General features: G+C 38.6%; 1 protein-coding gene across 1 annotated transcript in view; it reads right to left on the minus strand.

The window, feature by feature from the left end:
• Positions 1-5,091, minus strand: part of PTPRC (protein tyrosine phosphatase receptor type C) — a 71,133-nt gene extending 66,042 nt beyond the window's left edge. Inside the window, exon 1 of the mRNA XM_032696630.1 lies at positions 4,965-5,091. Coding sequence (XP_032552521.1) covers positions 4,965-4,977 — 13 coding nt within the window. The 5' untranslated portion in view covers positions 4,978-5,091. The remainder of the gene's footprint in view (positions 1-4,964) is intronic.
• Positions 5,092-14,868: the final 9,777 nt, after the last annotated feature.

The following is a 14,868-nucleotide window of genomic DNA, read 5'->3' on the forward strand; positions in this document are numbered from 1 at the left end:
TATTGCACAGTAAATGAGTTCATTTCCCATTATGAAACATCAAATAAATATTTTTGCCCGTGATGTCTTTTCTTTGTGTTCTTCCATCACCCAGTTTGATGGGGAAAAGGAAAAGGAGGGACAACATTTATTTGAATATTTGCTACCCATGGACCACTCCTTGTTGAACTCTCATTCAGAAGAGCTCTTCAACACTGGCAGATTTTTCCTTCTCTTAGTCTGATTCTTCTTTATTTCTCCAGTTTCATTTCTCCTAGTACTGACTTCTTAGATTCTTATAGACACTCATATGACTGTGTCTCAGCAAATGAACAACCACAGCTTTAAAAAGCAGTGAGCTGAATGCCAGGCAGGGAGTTGTGCTCTGTGCAATCACACAGAGCATCACCACAGCTGGAGGGACTAAACAAGCTCCCTCTGTGCAGGGTCTCCCCTATTACCTTCACCAAATCCACCCTGCCTTCAGCAAAACTTGCTTGCTGATTGCTTCTTATGAGCCAAATCTGTGTCTGCTAAATAATTTTCCCAAATTATAAGCAAATTTATACACTATTAGATGACACTCTGCAGTAAATACTGTCTTACCTGCACCATACGGAAAGTCATGGTGGTGCCATGTTTGCAGGAGGCCTGAGAGAACATGAGTCAAAGCAATAGTAACACCTGCAAACCCAAAAGAGACCACACAGAAAAAGAGGAATCCTTCCCGAAGTATTTCCATTCTGGTTTCAAAATAGCACTCACATACTTCACTGTAGTTCACTGGACATTCCCTTATCTCTTGAACATTGTTTCCTGTGTGCTCTGTAGAAAACTTAAAGACATGCCTGTTTATTCTAAAACTAGTGCTTGAAATAACCAAACAGGGTAGGTTTTCCTTTTTTAAAGCTTTTTCTTTTTTTAAAGTTCAAATTTAGCTGAAGCAATCCAGAAACGGTGTCAGGGTAGGCTACTGAACCTGTGTTTTGGGCTGTCTTTCTACAATAGGATACTTCTGAGCTAACTGGTGGTTAGTCTATGTTGTAAATGAGCACACCAGCTTGTTTTCTGTGAGTTCTCTGACCATTTTTCTGTTTTTCCCAAGTAGGTATCTTCTGTGATATTAACTTCTGTATTCTTTGCTTCTAGCCTCGTATCCTGCTTCCCACCTAGGATGCCAGATTCATTGTCATACACTATTAAGTGTGGTCTGCAAGTCCTCCCAGTGTTTTATTATCTGTCAGATTACAGTGCTTATAACCAAGAATATTTGTGTTCATTTTTCCAATAAAACACAGGATGACTTTATGACAAATGTTCATCTAACATCTCAGCTATGTTTATTTTTTGGATGGAAATGTAGTCCCACAGCTGATTGTAGTTATTATTATGGTACAGAAGCACAAAAATGCCTCTGAGCAAGGTATTTATAAACATAAACCACAAATATTTACCTAGAAGGCTGGTCTGCTTACAGTGACGCTGTCGGTCATCTTCTGATAGCCCATCTCTTACCCTTCTTCATATTTTGACATGATTTTTCTCTCTGGGGCTGTCCAAATGGGTTACACAGATATCTCCAAAGATAAACATGTGGCAGGCATTACTTCTGCCTCAGTGGCTTGTCAAGAAACTACTGTTATACAGCTAAAAGAGTCTAGAAGATTTCTATAATCTAAACTCATAATAACCATCTTTGAATTTGAAACAGTTAGGAAACCAAACTGATCCCACAGATTTACCTTGCACATCAGAGTTTATGTCACATAAAACTCCCTCAGTTTCCATGCCTCTAAGCCATTCAATTTATATGTTTCACACACACACTGTAAGCTATCTTAAAATGTGGCAAGTTCATAATGTTGATACTCAGGAAAAAAAAAACAGTCTGTCTAAAGATACACTGGCTGTCTTTGTTTATTCTCACACTATAAAAACAAAAAAATGTTTAGCACAGGGAGTAAATTCAAAGCTTCTTTAAAGCAAAAGAGTCATCAAAACTAGAAGGAAACATTGAAAAATAATTGACTATACGGGCAGAAAAATTTTTATGAGAAGTTTTTGTAGCATAAAACAACTTCTGTAATGTGGAAAGTCCCTTGAAGCTACATCCTAGGCCATACATCTTTGAAATACATTTTTAAAGTATTTTCCCACAATAACTTTCTATTCAATCTTGTGAAAGTCCATGTACCTTGGTTACTTGCTCCTTTAGTAGAAGTGCTAAAAAATCTGATATTACCATCCATTTTCCCTGACTGTCAGTGCTTAAAAAAAAAAAAAAAAGAAAAAACCACAAGAAAAACCAAAGGTAAGAAATAAAAGCAGAGCTGGGGTAACAGAAATAAAAAATCTGTGAGAGAAAATTTTCAAGGTTGGAAAAGACCTTTAAGATCATCAAATTCAACCATCAACCCAGCACCATTATTAAACTTTGTCCTCAAATGCCACATCCACACAGTTTTTAACACTTCTAGGGATAGTGATTTCACCACTTCCCTGGGCAGCCTGTTCTAATGCCTTATAACCCTTTCCCATGATAAGATTTTTCCTAATATCCAAACTAAACCTGCCCATGATGCAACTTGAGGCCATTTCGTCTCGTCCTGTCTCTTGTTACCTTGGAGAAGAGGCCAACCCCCATCTGGCTACAACCTCCTGTCAGGGAGCTGAAGAGAGTTATAAGGTCTCTCCTGAGCCTCCTTTTCTCCAGGCTAAACACCCTAAGCTCCCTCAGCTGCTCCTCATCAAACTTGTGCTCCAGACCCTTCACCAGCTCCGTTGCCCTTCTCTGGATATGCTCCAGCACCTGAATGGCCTTCTTGTAGTGAGGAGCCCAAAACTGAACCGATGCATTGCAGTAGCAAGGAAAGAAGGTTACTTGATGCGTGTTATATGTAGTTTTGGGTCAAAATATTTCAAACTGATCCATTGTTGGCAACAACAGTTTTGTTAAACTACTTGCCTTCTCATTTTTCTCTTTCTCATTTTTCATAGCGATTTCATGCTTTCTTTTAATCAAGAATTTTATTTGTCATGGGACATGGAAAACACTGCAGATGAAAAATTACAAAGGAAGAGAAAAAGTGAAGACAATATGAGATTATTCAGGAAAAATAGGATCTGAAGTTAGGACATACAAAATTTGAACTTTTTAGATTCATATTCATTTGGCCTTCTCCTAACTTCTAAAGTATTCAGAAAGTTCAGGGAAAATCATCCTATTTGGGTAGAATATTTTCTAGTCTGAATGAGAAGTGCAAAAGGTAAATTTGAGGAAAACTGAGACTCGGTTAAGTATTTTAATTTTATTAAAAATATTAACGTTAATATTATGGAAAAGTCATTTATGCAGCTTCAAATGCTTCTTTATCACTTCTTGTTAATGGGCATAATTAGAGTCAGCTAACAGAGGTGCAGAAATACTGGAAATATATACTTTGAAAGTAACAATCATGCAAACAATAGACTCTTGTGCAGGACAAATTTTGGTAGAGACTCAAGAAAATACTCCAGTGATTTACAGACAGGTAAAAGAAAAGACAGCATTGGGAAATCAAACACTCTGAAATAAATTTTTTTTTTTGTTATTTTGGTTTTATAGCTTATTTCTCTTTCTCTGTAGAATATTTTGTAATAAACACTTAAAGACTTTTAGCACAAATTGGCTATTTTAACTGTGTCAGAAAAGCTCAAGAAACATTTTGTGAGGCCCTATAAACACATACAACCTTTTTACTGCACACAACACAATGAAAGAGCCAAAAATAGCCAAAAGAAGATGGTAGAAGGGGAGGAGGGAAAGCTGGTAATCTATCATGTTGAAAGAGTCCCTGCTGTGGTATTCCCAAGACACCTGGAATTCTCAGAGTATGTAAACAATTGAATCACTACAGCTTTAGAACTGTATCATATTCCTTTAGTTCAAGAAAAAAACCCTTTCATGTGTTTCATAAAACAGGTCTCAAAGAAATACCACAATTTCACAACAACTATTTTATAATATGTGCTCATCTGTACACTGCCAAAAACCTAGTCTTTGTCATAAAAAAAAAAAAAGAGGCCTGGTATTGCTATTGTTTCTTCATTTCTTTTCTAAAAAGTGATAAAATGTTAACAGTATAAATTCTGCTATAGCAAGAATAGCTCATTTTTCCCATACCAAGCTCAAGCTAACATACTAAGTCAGTAATGTTCTTTCCCTCCCAAGATCAGCATAAAATATTCGCACATCCTCTTTCTGCCCTATAGCAAGTGTTACTTCCTATACTTTGTAAGTTAGGAAATATCAGAGAAGATGAAACTTCATGCAACAATTATTTAGCAAGAGGCTCTGTCTGTTGTTGTCTTCTTCTCGTAAGATCCTCTTTAGAGTTTATGAAATTCTGTGTTAAAATACACAGGTGTTATTTAAAACTGATTTTGATGCAAAACAAGAAAAAAATGTCAGTTTAACATTGCCAGTTCCTGGAGCAAAGTCAATCTGTCAAGGCTGTAAACTAGTGAACAAAAATTAAGTTTTTTTCCTTCAGACAAAGGTATACTGAGAAATATGAACCTCATTTCAGTTTAACATTCCAGCTTTATTTTCAGTTTACTGATGTTCATAAAGTTGGCCAACACTTATCAATGGAGACACATTCTGGAGAGGCGAAGTTTCTGAGGGCCTTTACCCCTTCCACCAGCACACTGTCATTTTAGGTGGAAGAGACCAACCACCATGTAAAAATATAGATTCACAAAGAAGATTTTCTAAGAAAAGCCAATAACTTGCTCATTTTCCTTTCCTTCTTCTACTGTAAACAGGAACATAATTTAGAGACAGAAGATAGCAAACAAAACGAGGCCAACCTGCCCTCACAGTCTCTGACCTGAAAAATCCTTTGTGCTATTCCTTACTCTCAGAACAATCCTTTCTCCAAATTTCCCACAGTAGCCTGAAAAAAATACCTGAACTACCTCACAACTCTTCACAGATAGCTCACCTTCTTGAATCATAAGCCTGTAAAGTCAGACTTACGTACACTCCATTCTAGCTGGAAATAATACCTGTCACACAATACTGCAATATCCATGCAGTGAGAGCACCAAATACCAGTCCTGAGGAAACAAGCTCCAATCAAACCCTCAAACTCTGGGGAGTTTGGGGTGAGGTGGGGTGTTCAGTCTTCATTCACTTTTGTTTGTGGAGGAACACAACGAGGGTGAGAAAAGAGAAGTCTGAAAAGGAGGTGGGAAGAGCTTTTCTCTGCTGTTTCCACAGTGGCCTCTGCTCTACTCCAAGGGGTAATGGGAAGTTTAAAAAGTGTTTTGAGATAGTCTGATTTTTATACATGTCTTCGCTCAGTATTAGGAAGTTGAACAGGCTGAAAATGTACATATCCATTGTACAACCATACAACCATGTGAACTCCCTGAACATCATGCATCTTTACTTATTTACCTATTTTAATGAGTGTTATACTTTCATTAACACTGAGATTAGTTGTGGGGGAAAACAGTTTGTTTTGCACAATCTACAATAGTTTAATTATGTGAAACCAGTTTTATAAATTATATACATCAGTTTTCAAAAACTCCCAAAATTGTTTATTGAACAAGTAAAAGCTCAAAAGGAAAAACAAAACCCCAAAGTCCTGTCAAATAGATTATTTATCTTGAATCCAATAAATACCCTCTTAAACTACTTTGCTACTGACACTATTTTTATGCTGTAATTATCAGTAGTTTATATATTGGAAGCAAGTTTTGTTTAACAGCAACATTAGATACATATAATGCCTTTACTGTCTAATACATTGTGAAAGATCATCAGCAGTGTTTTTCAGGACTGTCAGATGAAGACTATTAGGCCAAATACAGCTAAAACTGAAAAGAAATAAAAACACCTGACTGCTGCTTTCTGCTCTTGCCTCAGCTTGGCCTGCAAAGCAATGCTGCTCTCAGCTTTCCAAGCTGGTTTTACATTCTGGTTCCTGTATGATAATTACCAAGGCCCTGCAATGGTGCAGAGCTGCAAAATTCATAACTGACGGCCCAAATATAACCTCCTTTTCTAGGTAAGTGAAATGCAAGCTACACCAGTGAAGCCACAATTTCACTTACGTTGTCTCCAGTAGAACTCTCTAAAGATGGACTTCCTGGAGACCAGCTAAGGCATTTTGATGCAGCCCACTGCTGATCCCTGAAGTAAGAGATACTCTGGGAGATGAAAACAGCAGAGCTGATATCCTGGCCCTTGATCCCCAACCTCAGTTTAACATATTGAAACACTTTAGGTCAGTGCATGCCTTCTTACCTTTGGAATGAAAAGACTGGTCCTTTGGGGACAACCTAATTAATATCTCAGATTTCATTCTGTACATCAGAGGTACCAAGCTCCTTTTCACCAGTCTGGCTTTGTATCTGAATTCCCATAGGTGCCAGCACTTCCTTACTGAAAGTAGAGAAGTACAGAGACAGATAAATACCATCCACATTTTCATCTAAGAACTACACTAAAGATTCAGCAAAACTTTTTCAGTCAGGTATTTCTAAATTGATAAGCTGGTTTCTTAGCTCTTGTCATGATACATTGGATGATTTGGAGCTTGCACTGAACTAAAGCACACACGACACTGACTCCCAGGTCCTGCAGGACCATCAAACCCTGCCCTGGGGCAGTGGAGAGGTTGCAGAAGTGTGCAGACATTTGAAGTTCTGTCCAGTCCAAGTGCTGAGCACACATCTCTCACTCTCCCTGGCCCCTGGCTGCCTTCAGCCTGTCGATGGCTCCCATTTGACAAGACAGGACTTGAACACATTGTACAGAATGAAATGATCCATTACATAGCCCTCCCAATAACACTTTTGGACAGTACATTCAATGGGATGCATTTATATCTCAGTATGTCTTGGCTTGTAGTTTAACCACATATTTTAAGCTACCTATGGTATACACAGTTATTAGAATCTCCTCCTCTTACCTGCTGATGAAGCCTGAAGTTGGTTATTCTACATTTAAAAAGACAGAGCTGTTGCTTTATGGTCACTTCTGCAGGATTATTTGGAATAATTTGAACATTTTCATTTTTGGAAGACATACATTACTACTGCAGAGATCTATGTTGTCCTCCTCCTAAGATGAGGACCAGCAGTGACAGTGTCTATCTTTTTTCACCAGATGTTCCCTGACCACACCACTGTTCAGGGAAATGTATGCTTTGATTCATCAGCTCTGTGCAGCATAAGTGTTCTGGATAAACAGTGTGTGGGAGGGAAGTGGGAGGAGGAGAGCAGAGGAGACAAGCAGATCCTGAAAGCAAGAAGTGGTGATCACTCAGAGCTCAGCATATAAAAGGAAGATGATGGTAATAATCTCAGTAGAGAAAGCATGAACACTGGTATAACACAATGTGCTTGACTACATCCAGCTCCATCCAGGTGTTAGGTTGCTGTGCTCTACCCTCAGCTCTACAGGCATTTGGGAAGTCCCAAGGAGTGTTCACAAGGGGCAATAATACACAGGATTCTTAGTGTATCTGTAGGTATATACAGGAACATGTACATGAGTATGTAAGCATGTATGAAGCTGCAAAAAAGTCATCACTTTTAGATGAAAGGGTTATCAGGCTAAGAGGATCCTTTACCTGTTTTGTGCTCCATGTTACACAGAAACCTTTGAGCATCTACTTGTTTTAAGTAACTCATACTGCCCAGCTTAGCAAGGCTAATATTCAAATTTGCTGCTAAAATTAATGTTGATAGCATTTAAAGGGTCACTTCTTAGAAGCTTTAAGCCCTAAGAACCAGAGAAAATACATATTTAGCAAGAGACATGGTAACTTAGATTTATAGCTTGACCTTGAATTATGGGAAAGTATTTTATAACATTCCAGATTTATGATTCTATTTCCTGGAGACCCTGAGTGTAAAAATGAGGCTGGACTTAGAGAAGCAAGTTCACTTCTGGTTTTCTTAACAACAAGGTGTCCTTGAGCTGTAGGAATCTTGTAACAATTCAACATGAACCAGACAAGCTTTCAAGTAATCTATGTGCTTCCCTAATTGTCTTATAGCTAAAGGCTTTAAATCCAAGATTCCTCATGTCCACAATTGCATAGAGACACTAAGCAAAAATTCTAGCTTTTATCATGAAGATTTATTGAAATTATGATATTCTTTTTCTCCATATCCAAATTTTTAAAGTACCTTTTCTCTTTTTGTATTTGTAGCCTACAAAACCTTTGCATTGTAGCATATCGGAATTTTCAAAATTATATCAAAAAATAGTCATTCGTAGCCACAAAAAAAATTCAGAGGTAAATGCCTTAAAGTCTTATGTCCTCACTCCTGCATAATGTGTAAAACAGACCACTTGTCCTGCAATCACTAAAATCTGCTAGAAAAGGATTTCACTATAGAAAACTCAAATACAACTGTTATTCATTTGGCAGCTTAAACTGATAATGACTCACATGCTTATAATGAATTAATTTCCTCTGTTTAGAAATCAAGGTAAAAACCTACCTATATATTATTGCATTATTTTCTATTACAGAGTTTTGAACTTCTCACTCATCTTATTTATAAAAGTACGGGAAATGGGAGCACAAGATGAAGATGCAGAGAAAGCAGCTTCTAAATTAGAAGTTTACAGTTACTTTCCCTTTCTTGGTTGCCAGGTGTAACTATCAAAAACTCAGATTTTATTCTATTTTTTTTCTTCAAAGGGTTGCTAGGAATAGAATTTAAATTATGAGAGGTTTCCTTTCTTTCTTAGGGCCACTGACTGACCATAAGAAAAATGTATTGAGGCATTTAGATGTATTTGTTCAAAATACCTGATATTGAAATTCAAACAGTTCTTCAAGCAGAATTCCTAACAAGAAGGATTTGTGACAGGGAGTCTACAAGGTTTACTTTGAAGAAAAAAATGTGTGTTTAAGAGACCCTCGAACCTTCAAAAGAACACCTCCTTCAAAAGGCCCCACCTCACAACTATAAGGGGATTTTCAGAAGTTAATGTATTTACATAAAGTGCAAAGACTTGCAAACTGTACAAGGCAATTACTGGAAACAGCGGTACAGTAGTGAACAAAATGGTCCAGATTTTCCTTAGTTTTTTTCAAAGAAATCCATTATTTCTTTCATCTACACTAAAACTATAGGCCAAATCCTGTAGTTCTTACTGAAAAAAAGAGTCATTTTAGAGACCTCCTGCTGTCTTCTGCGCAAAGAAATTGAATACTCCAATGAGGTGAAGGACAGAAAGAAAAGGAGTTTGAAAATGCAGTCCATATGAAAGAAAAATTGTATTTAAAATGCACCCAATAAACACTAAAGATTTATTACTGCGTATTTGAGCAGCTTTTGTTGACATTTATGCAACTATTTGTATGTGTCTATACAGACACATATATGCACATGTGTACACACACACACTTCATTCCATATAAAGCCATCCACATTAAAAGCCTGCCCCTTTTTATTTTCAGTCATAATGCACTGAAACCAGCATACTCTTTGGTATCATCAGCAAATAGTTCCCTGAAATAGGACTTCACAGTGTCTTATTGCTGCACGTTTCAAATCAGCTTTATGAACTTATTAAAACTGTATTTCAGGAAGAGAAGAGTATACAAGCTAAAAGATATGCATAAGCAGCAGGTAATTCAAAGTGATTAATGCATTTATTTTCTTGGGCTTGCAATCAATAAATGCATTTATTTTGTTGGGCTTTTTTTAATTTTAAAAACAATTTTTCTCCCCTTCTTGTTTATGCATAATTATTTTTGCCTTCTTGAATCCCACCTTTATGTCTCTCCTTATCTCTGGAATCAGCCTGAAGATGTTTTGGAGAGAGGGGGAGAGACTTCAAAATTATTTTTGCAACAGAGTAGGACTGGTAGAGCTTTTTATCAGCATGTGTGTTCACATGCACACATGAGCACATGTACATACCAATCACTAAACTTCCACCGAAGATTCTTCCCTGGTCCACAACTGCCATTCTTGCCTGAAAAAAAATTTCACACTGCAAAACACAGTAGAATGACTGTCTTGTACTTTTGTATGGGAGCTCTCTAGATTTCATCAAAGGAATTTCTTCCCACAACTGTGAACACAGTAGTATTGCTCAGCCTACGCACAATAATATATTTTAATCTGGCAATACTTTCTCATGTGGTAAGAACACCTAACAAGCAAGATAAAGCTACACAACATCTGAATCCATCTCCTTTAGTAATCAGGAATCTTTATTTAATTAAAAATCTGATTCATTTTTAAAACTATCTTAAAAAATTTAGAAATATTACTAAGCACAAATCTGCTCCCACTAAATCAATCACTCTGGCTAAATGCTTGAGACTGCTTAAAATCAGGTTGCATATTTGAAGAGCAAAAGTATATAAAAGTTCTTTTTTCTACATTTCTTGCCCAGCATAAAAAAGGTATGAAAAAATCAAAATCCACATAGCTGACCAAGAAAATTAGAGACACAAGCATCTCCTAATTAGTCCCTGCATAATTAACAAGATAGCTCTGAAATTCTAGGACTCTGAAGTGACATTGCATTGAATTCTGAAATTTACTTAATAATTTCAATAGTGAAGAAAAACATTTCCATTTATGCCCCTCTGGAGTGGCCCTAACTGCTTTTTTTCCATTCTTGTGGGAATCTGAAATATTTCTGCTGTGAAACACTCTTTTTAATATGAGCGTTTCCTCCAAACACAGAGCCTACTGCCACTCACCTGCTAATAAAACTCTGAACTTTAAAGAGTCTGTGTAATCACTGCAGTAAATGCAATGAAATCTTCAAGTCATCTCCCAATACTCAGATTTGCCTTTGCTCAAATTTTAAGTCTTCCACTCTACAGTTTCTATGCAGAAGCTGTGATTTAGTAACATAACTGAACACCATAGCCCTGCAAACCTTTAACTGAGCTCTTGGTGATTACATGGGAAGAAATACAGCCTCTAAGGCCTCTCCAATTTCCCACATGGATATTAGAACACTAACTCTAGGAAACAGTTAGAAACTAGATGTATGCAGCAGTTTTCCCTCTTTATATGCCTTGAACAAACCTTAGAAATGAAATTTTACTGCTTTTTCCCAACTGCTGCCTGCAACAGTTTAGACAACCTGAATGACATCATGTGGTACAGGAAAGGACTGGGTCATCTCTGCGTCCTCTCTAGACCAGGACACAGACAGGCTGCCCATAGACTGTGCAGTAGAGGTCCTGTCATGCCATAGCACTCATAGTACTTGACCCTGGAGGCTGAGGATGCCTCTTTGCTGCCCCATTAATCTGCTGCTTCAGACCTCAAGCAAACTGCTGGTAGATGTGGAATTAAAACATTTTCATCCTCAAATGCTGGTAGGAGTCAATGTGCTCAAATCACATTCCTGCAGAGAACTCTGGATGTTTCCCTCGCAAAATAATTTTTCAGGTCAGTTTTCTAAAATAAGCAGATGCAAAGCTGCTATAAAGATTTGTAAGCCCAATAACAGCACAACACCTAACCACAGACATAGGCATATTTTCACACAAACCTTTGATGTGTTGGTAACAAGCTTATCAGATACTGTCTGGGGAAGGGGAAAGTTCCCATACCCAAGTCATCCCTTTATATATTTAACCTGCAAACTTCAAAACAGCAAAAATTTGTGTAGAGGAAGTCAAAGTTACTGTAAAGAGTCAGGTTTCTGAACCTCTTACCGTCAGCTCCCCTCCTACTCTTTAATTCACGCACCTATTGACACAACTTTCTATGCTGTAGAGCCTTGTTATTTCTTCAGTATCACCAATACTTGTAATAACAAGCATTTCACATACTGCAGAACTGCAAAAACAGAAATGAGAGAGGATCAGAAGAAAACATTGATATCAAAGAGATATGAGAGGAGGCAATTTATACTGGGAAATTTCACGGAAGTGATAGGGCTGTACCTGTAATGCTTCAAAGCAGTCCCCAGTGTAATCGCATATATTCCTGTTGTATTTTTTCTGGACTATATGGGACATGTTATGCACATTATAAAAAAATATATCAACCTGTTGTTACTAGAGTCAGTTTACACAACATCCAAAAAGCCTGATACTGTAAGACAACAGTTATTCGATATGTGCAGGTGAGTGCTTCCCTACTTCCCCCTGTACCTCACTGAAGCTCACAAGGAGATAGCCCTATCTTTTCATCACCACTTCTATCTCTCTTCTTCCCAAGTGGGATTCACTAAAAATGTGTCTGTAGGAGCCAGCAAAAGGGCTGGCAGTGTTACACCTGCAGGTGGGTACAAAAGCCTGACTGAAGGTTGGACTCAACACGAGGCTCTGGACAGCCTGGACACTGAGAGGGAGCTGCTGGCACCTGCAAAATGAGGGCACTGCTCTTCGCACTGTCGCAGGTTATTTTATAAAAGGAGAGTTGTTTTTGTTCTGAAAGCAAGGAGGAATCAAGTGGAAAGAAAGAGGTAGTAAAAGAGTAATTTCTGAGATTCTCAGTACTTTGCATAAGGTGTCACCCCTGCCTAGAAAAGGGGGAGAAGTGAAATGAACAGATGAACTGTTGTAATATCCTGAATTCTAGGACACATACATACAATCATCTCTGCTGTTAAGAGGAGGATCTCAGGTGGCTTGGAAGGGAAAGATCCAGTAGAGCACACTGACAGAATAAAAGCTATTACTTGTTAGGCCTTCACTGAAGAATTTCAATGGATTTAATTTAATTTCAAGAGGGTTTTGAGAGCCAATATTGTGTAGTCCTTTATCAAGGGTTATGGTACCATAAGCATGAAGCTTCTTTTTTTTAATGTATCTTCTGAGGTTTTTCAAAGAAATGATTTTTTCTTTTGAGAGGCTTCTATTATAGCCTCTGCCATACTCCGTGAGAGAAGGTTTAATCCATGCTGCTTTGCCTGTTACCCATAGTGTCAAAAAAGAGCAACGCAAATATTCACAATATCCTCAGACAGAAATACAGAGAATTACTTTGTGCTTTCATAGTAGACTAATTCCAATTCTTTCTCTGAAAAAAAAAGAAATCTTTCCAGGCATTTATTTCAAAGATAAAATAGGCAGCTGCTCAGAATAACCAAATTGATAATAATTTGCTTTATTTTTGATTCCAGCACCTCCTGTCAGACCATATATTTAGTAGAGCAAACTTTTCATATTAACATTAACTGCATACAAATGAAGTTCCATTTCATATTAATTTTTTTTTTTTTTTAAGTCATCCACCCTGTTTGTGTGACTACTTTAGAACAGCATAGATGGCAGTCAGGCTCCCCTTTTTAAATGCCGTGTGATACCAGAAACCTTGTGGCTCTCTGCAGGGCCCAAAAATACTCCCTGTGGGTAGACAAGGAACTTCCAAAATGTTCCTGCTGTACAATACTTTGTTCCTCTGTTCTCCCAGACAAAGCTTGACCCCTAGAACTTCTGTGGAATAACCATAGAATTACAGAGCCAACATCCCCACACAGGAACTGTGAGGGAAGCCTATGAGGAGCTATCCCATCGTGGTCCACGCTACAAGATCCACCATTAAAAGCACAATTCCTGCCAGAAATGCGTCTTTTCAGTCTATTACACTTCCAGGACATGACACACATCATCTCTGAACTATCTTTGGATCACCACTCCCGTTGTCTTCCATCCCACGCAAATGACAATTTCAAACAACACGCAGCCAAAAGCACAGTTTGGAGCCAAGGTTCACCCTTCCTTTGGGAAGGTGTTATAAGGGCTCAGCCTCCCTGCAGCCGGCTCCCACCAGCTTCACCTTCCATCCCAATCCCACTACCTCAAACCAGGCCCATAGCACACCACTGGCTCCCTTCCCTCCCCTCTCCTCCTCCTCCCCACCAGGTCAGCCAGAAGCCCCACAACAGGACTCGGGCAGCACCAGACAAGGGGAGCTCTGTGGGACTCCACATCTGCTGGCGAGATGGATCATCTCCTGTGTTTTGCCAGGAGCAGATCACTAACGTGGTGGCCTGTGGAGCCAGGAGCCAGCTCCCATCCACATGGCAGACCTTGTTCCCTGCATGTGCTGCTGCTCTGTCAGCCACAAGCAACGCTGAGCTCAGACTCACCCGTGTTTCCCTTCACAAGTTCTGCCACAGTATTTGCACCTTAAAAATGACTACACATATAAGGTAACAGTTTAAAAATTACATGATTAGAAACACTAACCGGTTGATGACACATCATGCCATTGTCCAAAATATTCACCAGGGCTGCCTTAGGCAAAATAACCTGATGCCAATTTTTGAGGTGGCAATCTATCAGGAAACCTATCAGGAAGGTCTGAGATACAGCTCCTTGCTGGAAAAAGCAGAAAGATTCCTCAGGGTAGGAGAAGGCGAGATGCGTGGGCGCGGCTATCGCCCCGCACGCAGCACAGTGGACAGCCCACTCCTGAAGGGGCCTGGCGCCAGAACTCAGCACATGTTCAACACACTGTAATGGTGTTTAGTTTCACTAAGCTCTGAAATTACTTGCAAGTGAAGTGTTTGAAAGAAAAGCAAAACTAATAGTGAATTTTGACCTTTTTTCCAAGCCCATAAGAGGCACAAATGCTCGACATTAAAACACGCAGAGGTCCTCGTCAGCAGAATTACCTTCTGCAAAGCAAAACTCAAGTCCCAATGAGTTACCAACAGAACAGAAAAAAAAAAAAAAAAGAAAAGTGTTTACACTGCATGAAGGCTTGACAAGAAAAATCCTTCCCCCTCTAAGATGAGGAACTGCCTGACACAAGACTCACTACTCTCACAGCCACATGATGAGCAAGAGAAACGGAGAACAGAAATACCAGAGATGTGATGTAAAGTGGTGAACAGGCTAAAATTAGTTAATGTTCTGATTTCTTTCATGAAGGGAGGATGAA

This window comes from Chiroxiphia lanceolata, chromosome 9, assembly GCF_009829145.1.
Source record: "Chiroxiphia lanceolata isolate bChiLan1 chromosome 9, bChiLan1.pri, whole genome shotgun sequence".
Taxonomy (NCBI): domain Eukaryota; kingdom Metazoa; phylum Chordata; class Aves; order Passeriformes; family Pipridae; genus Chiroxiphia; species Chiroxiphia lanceolata.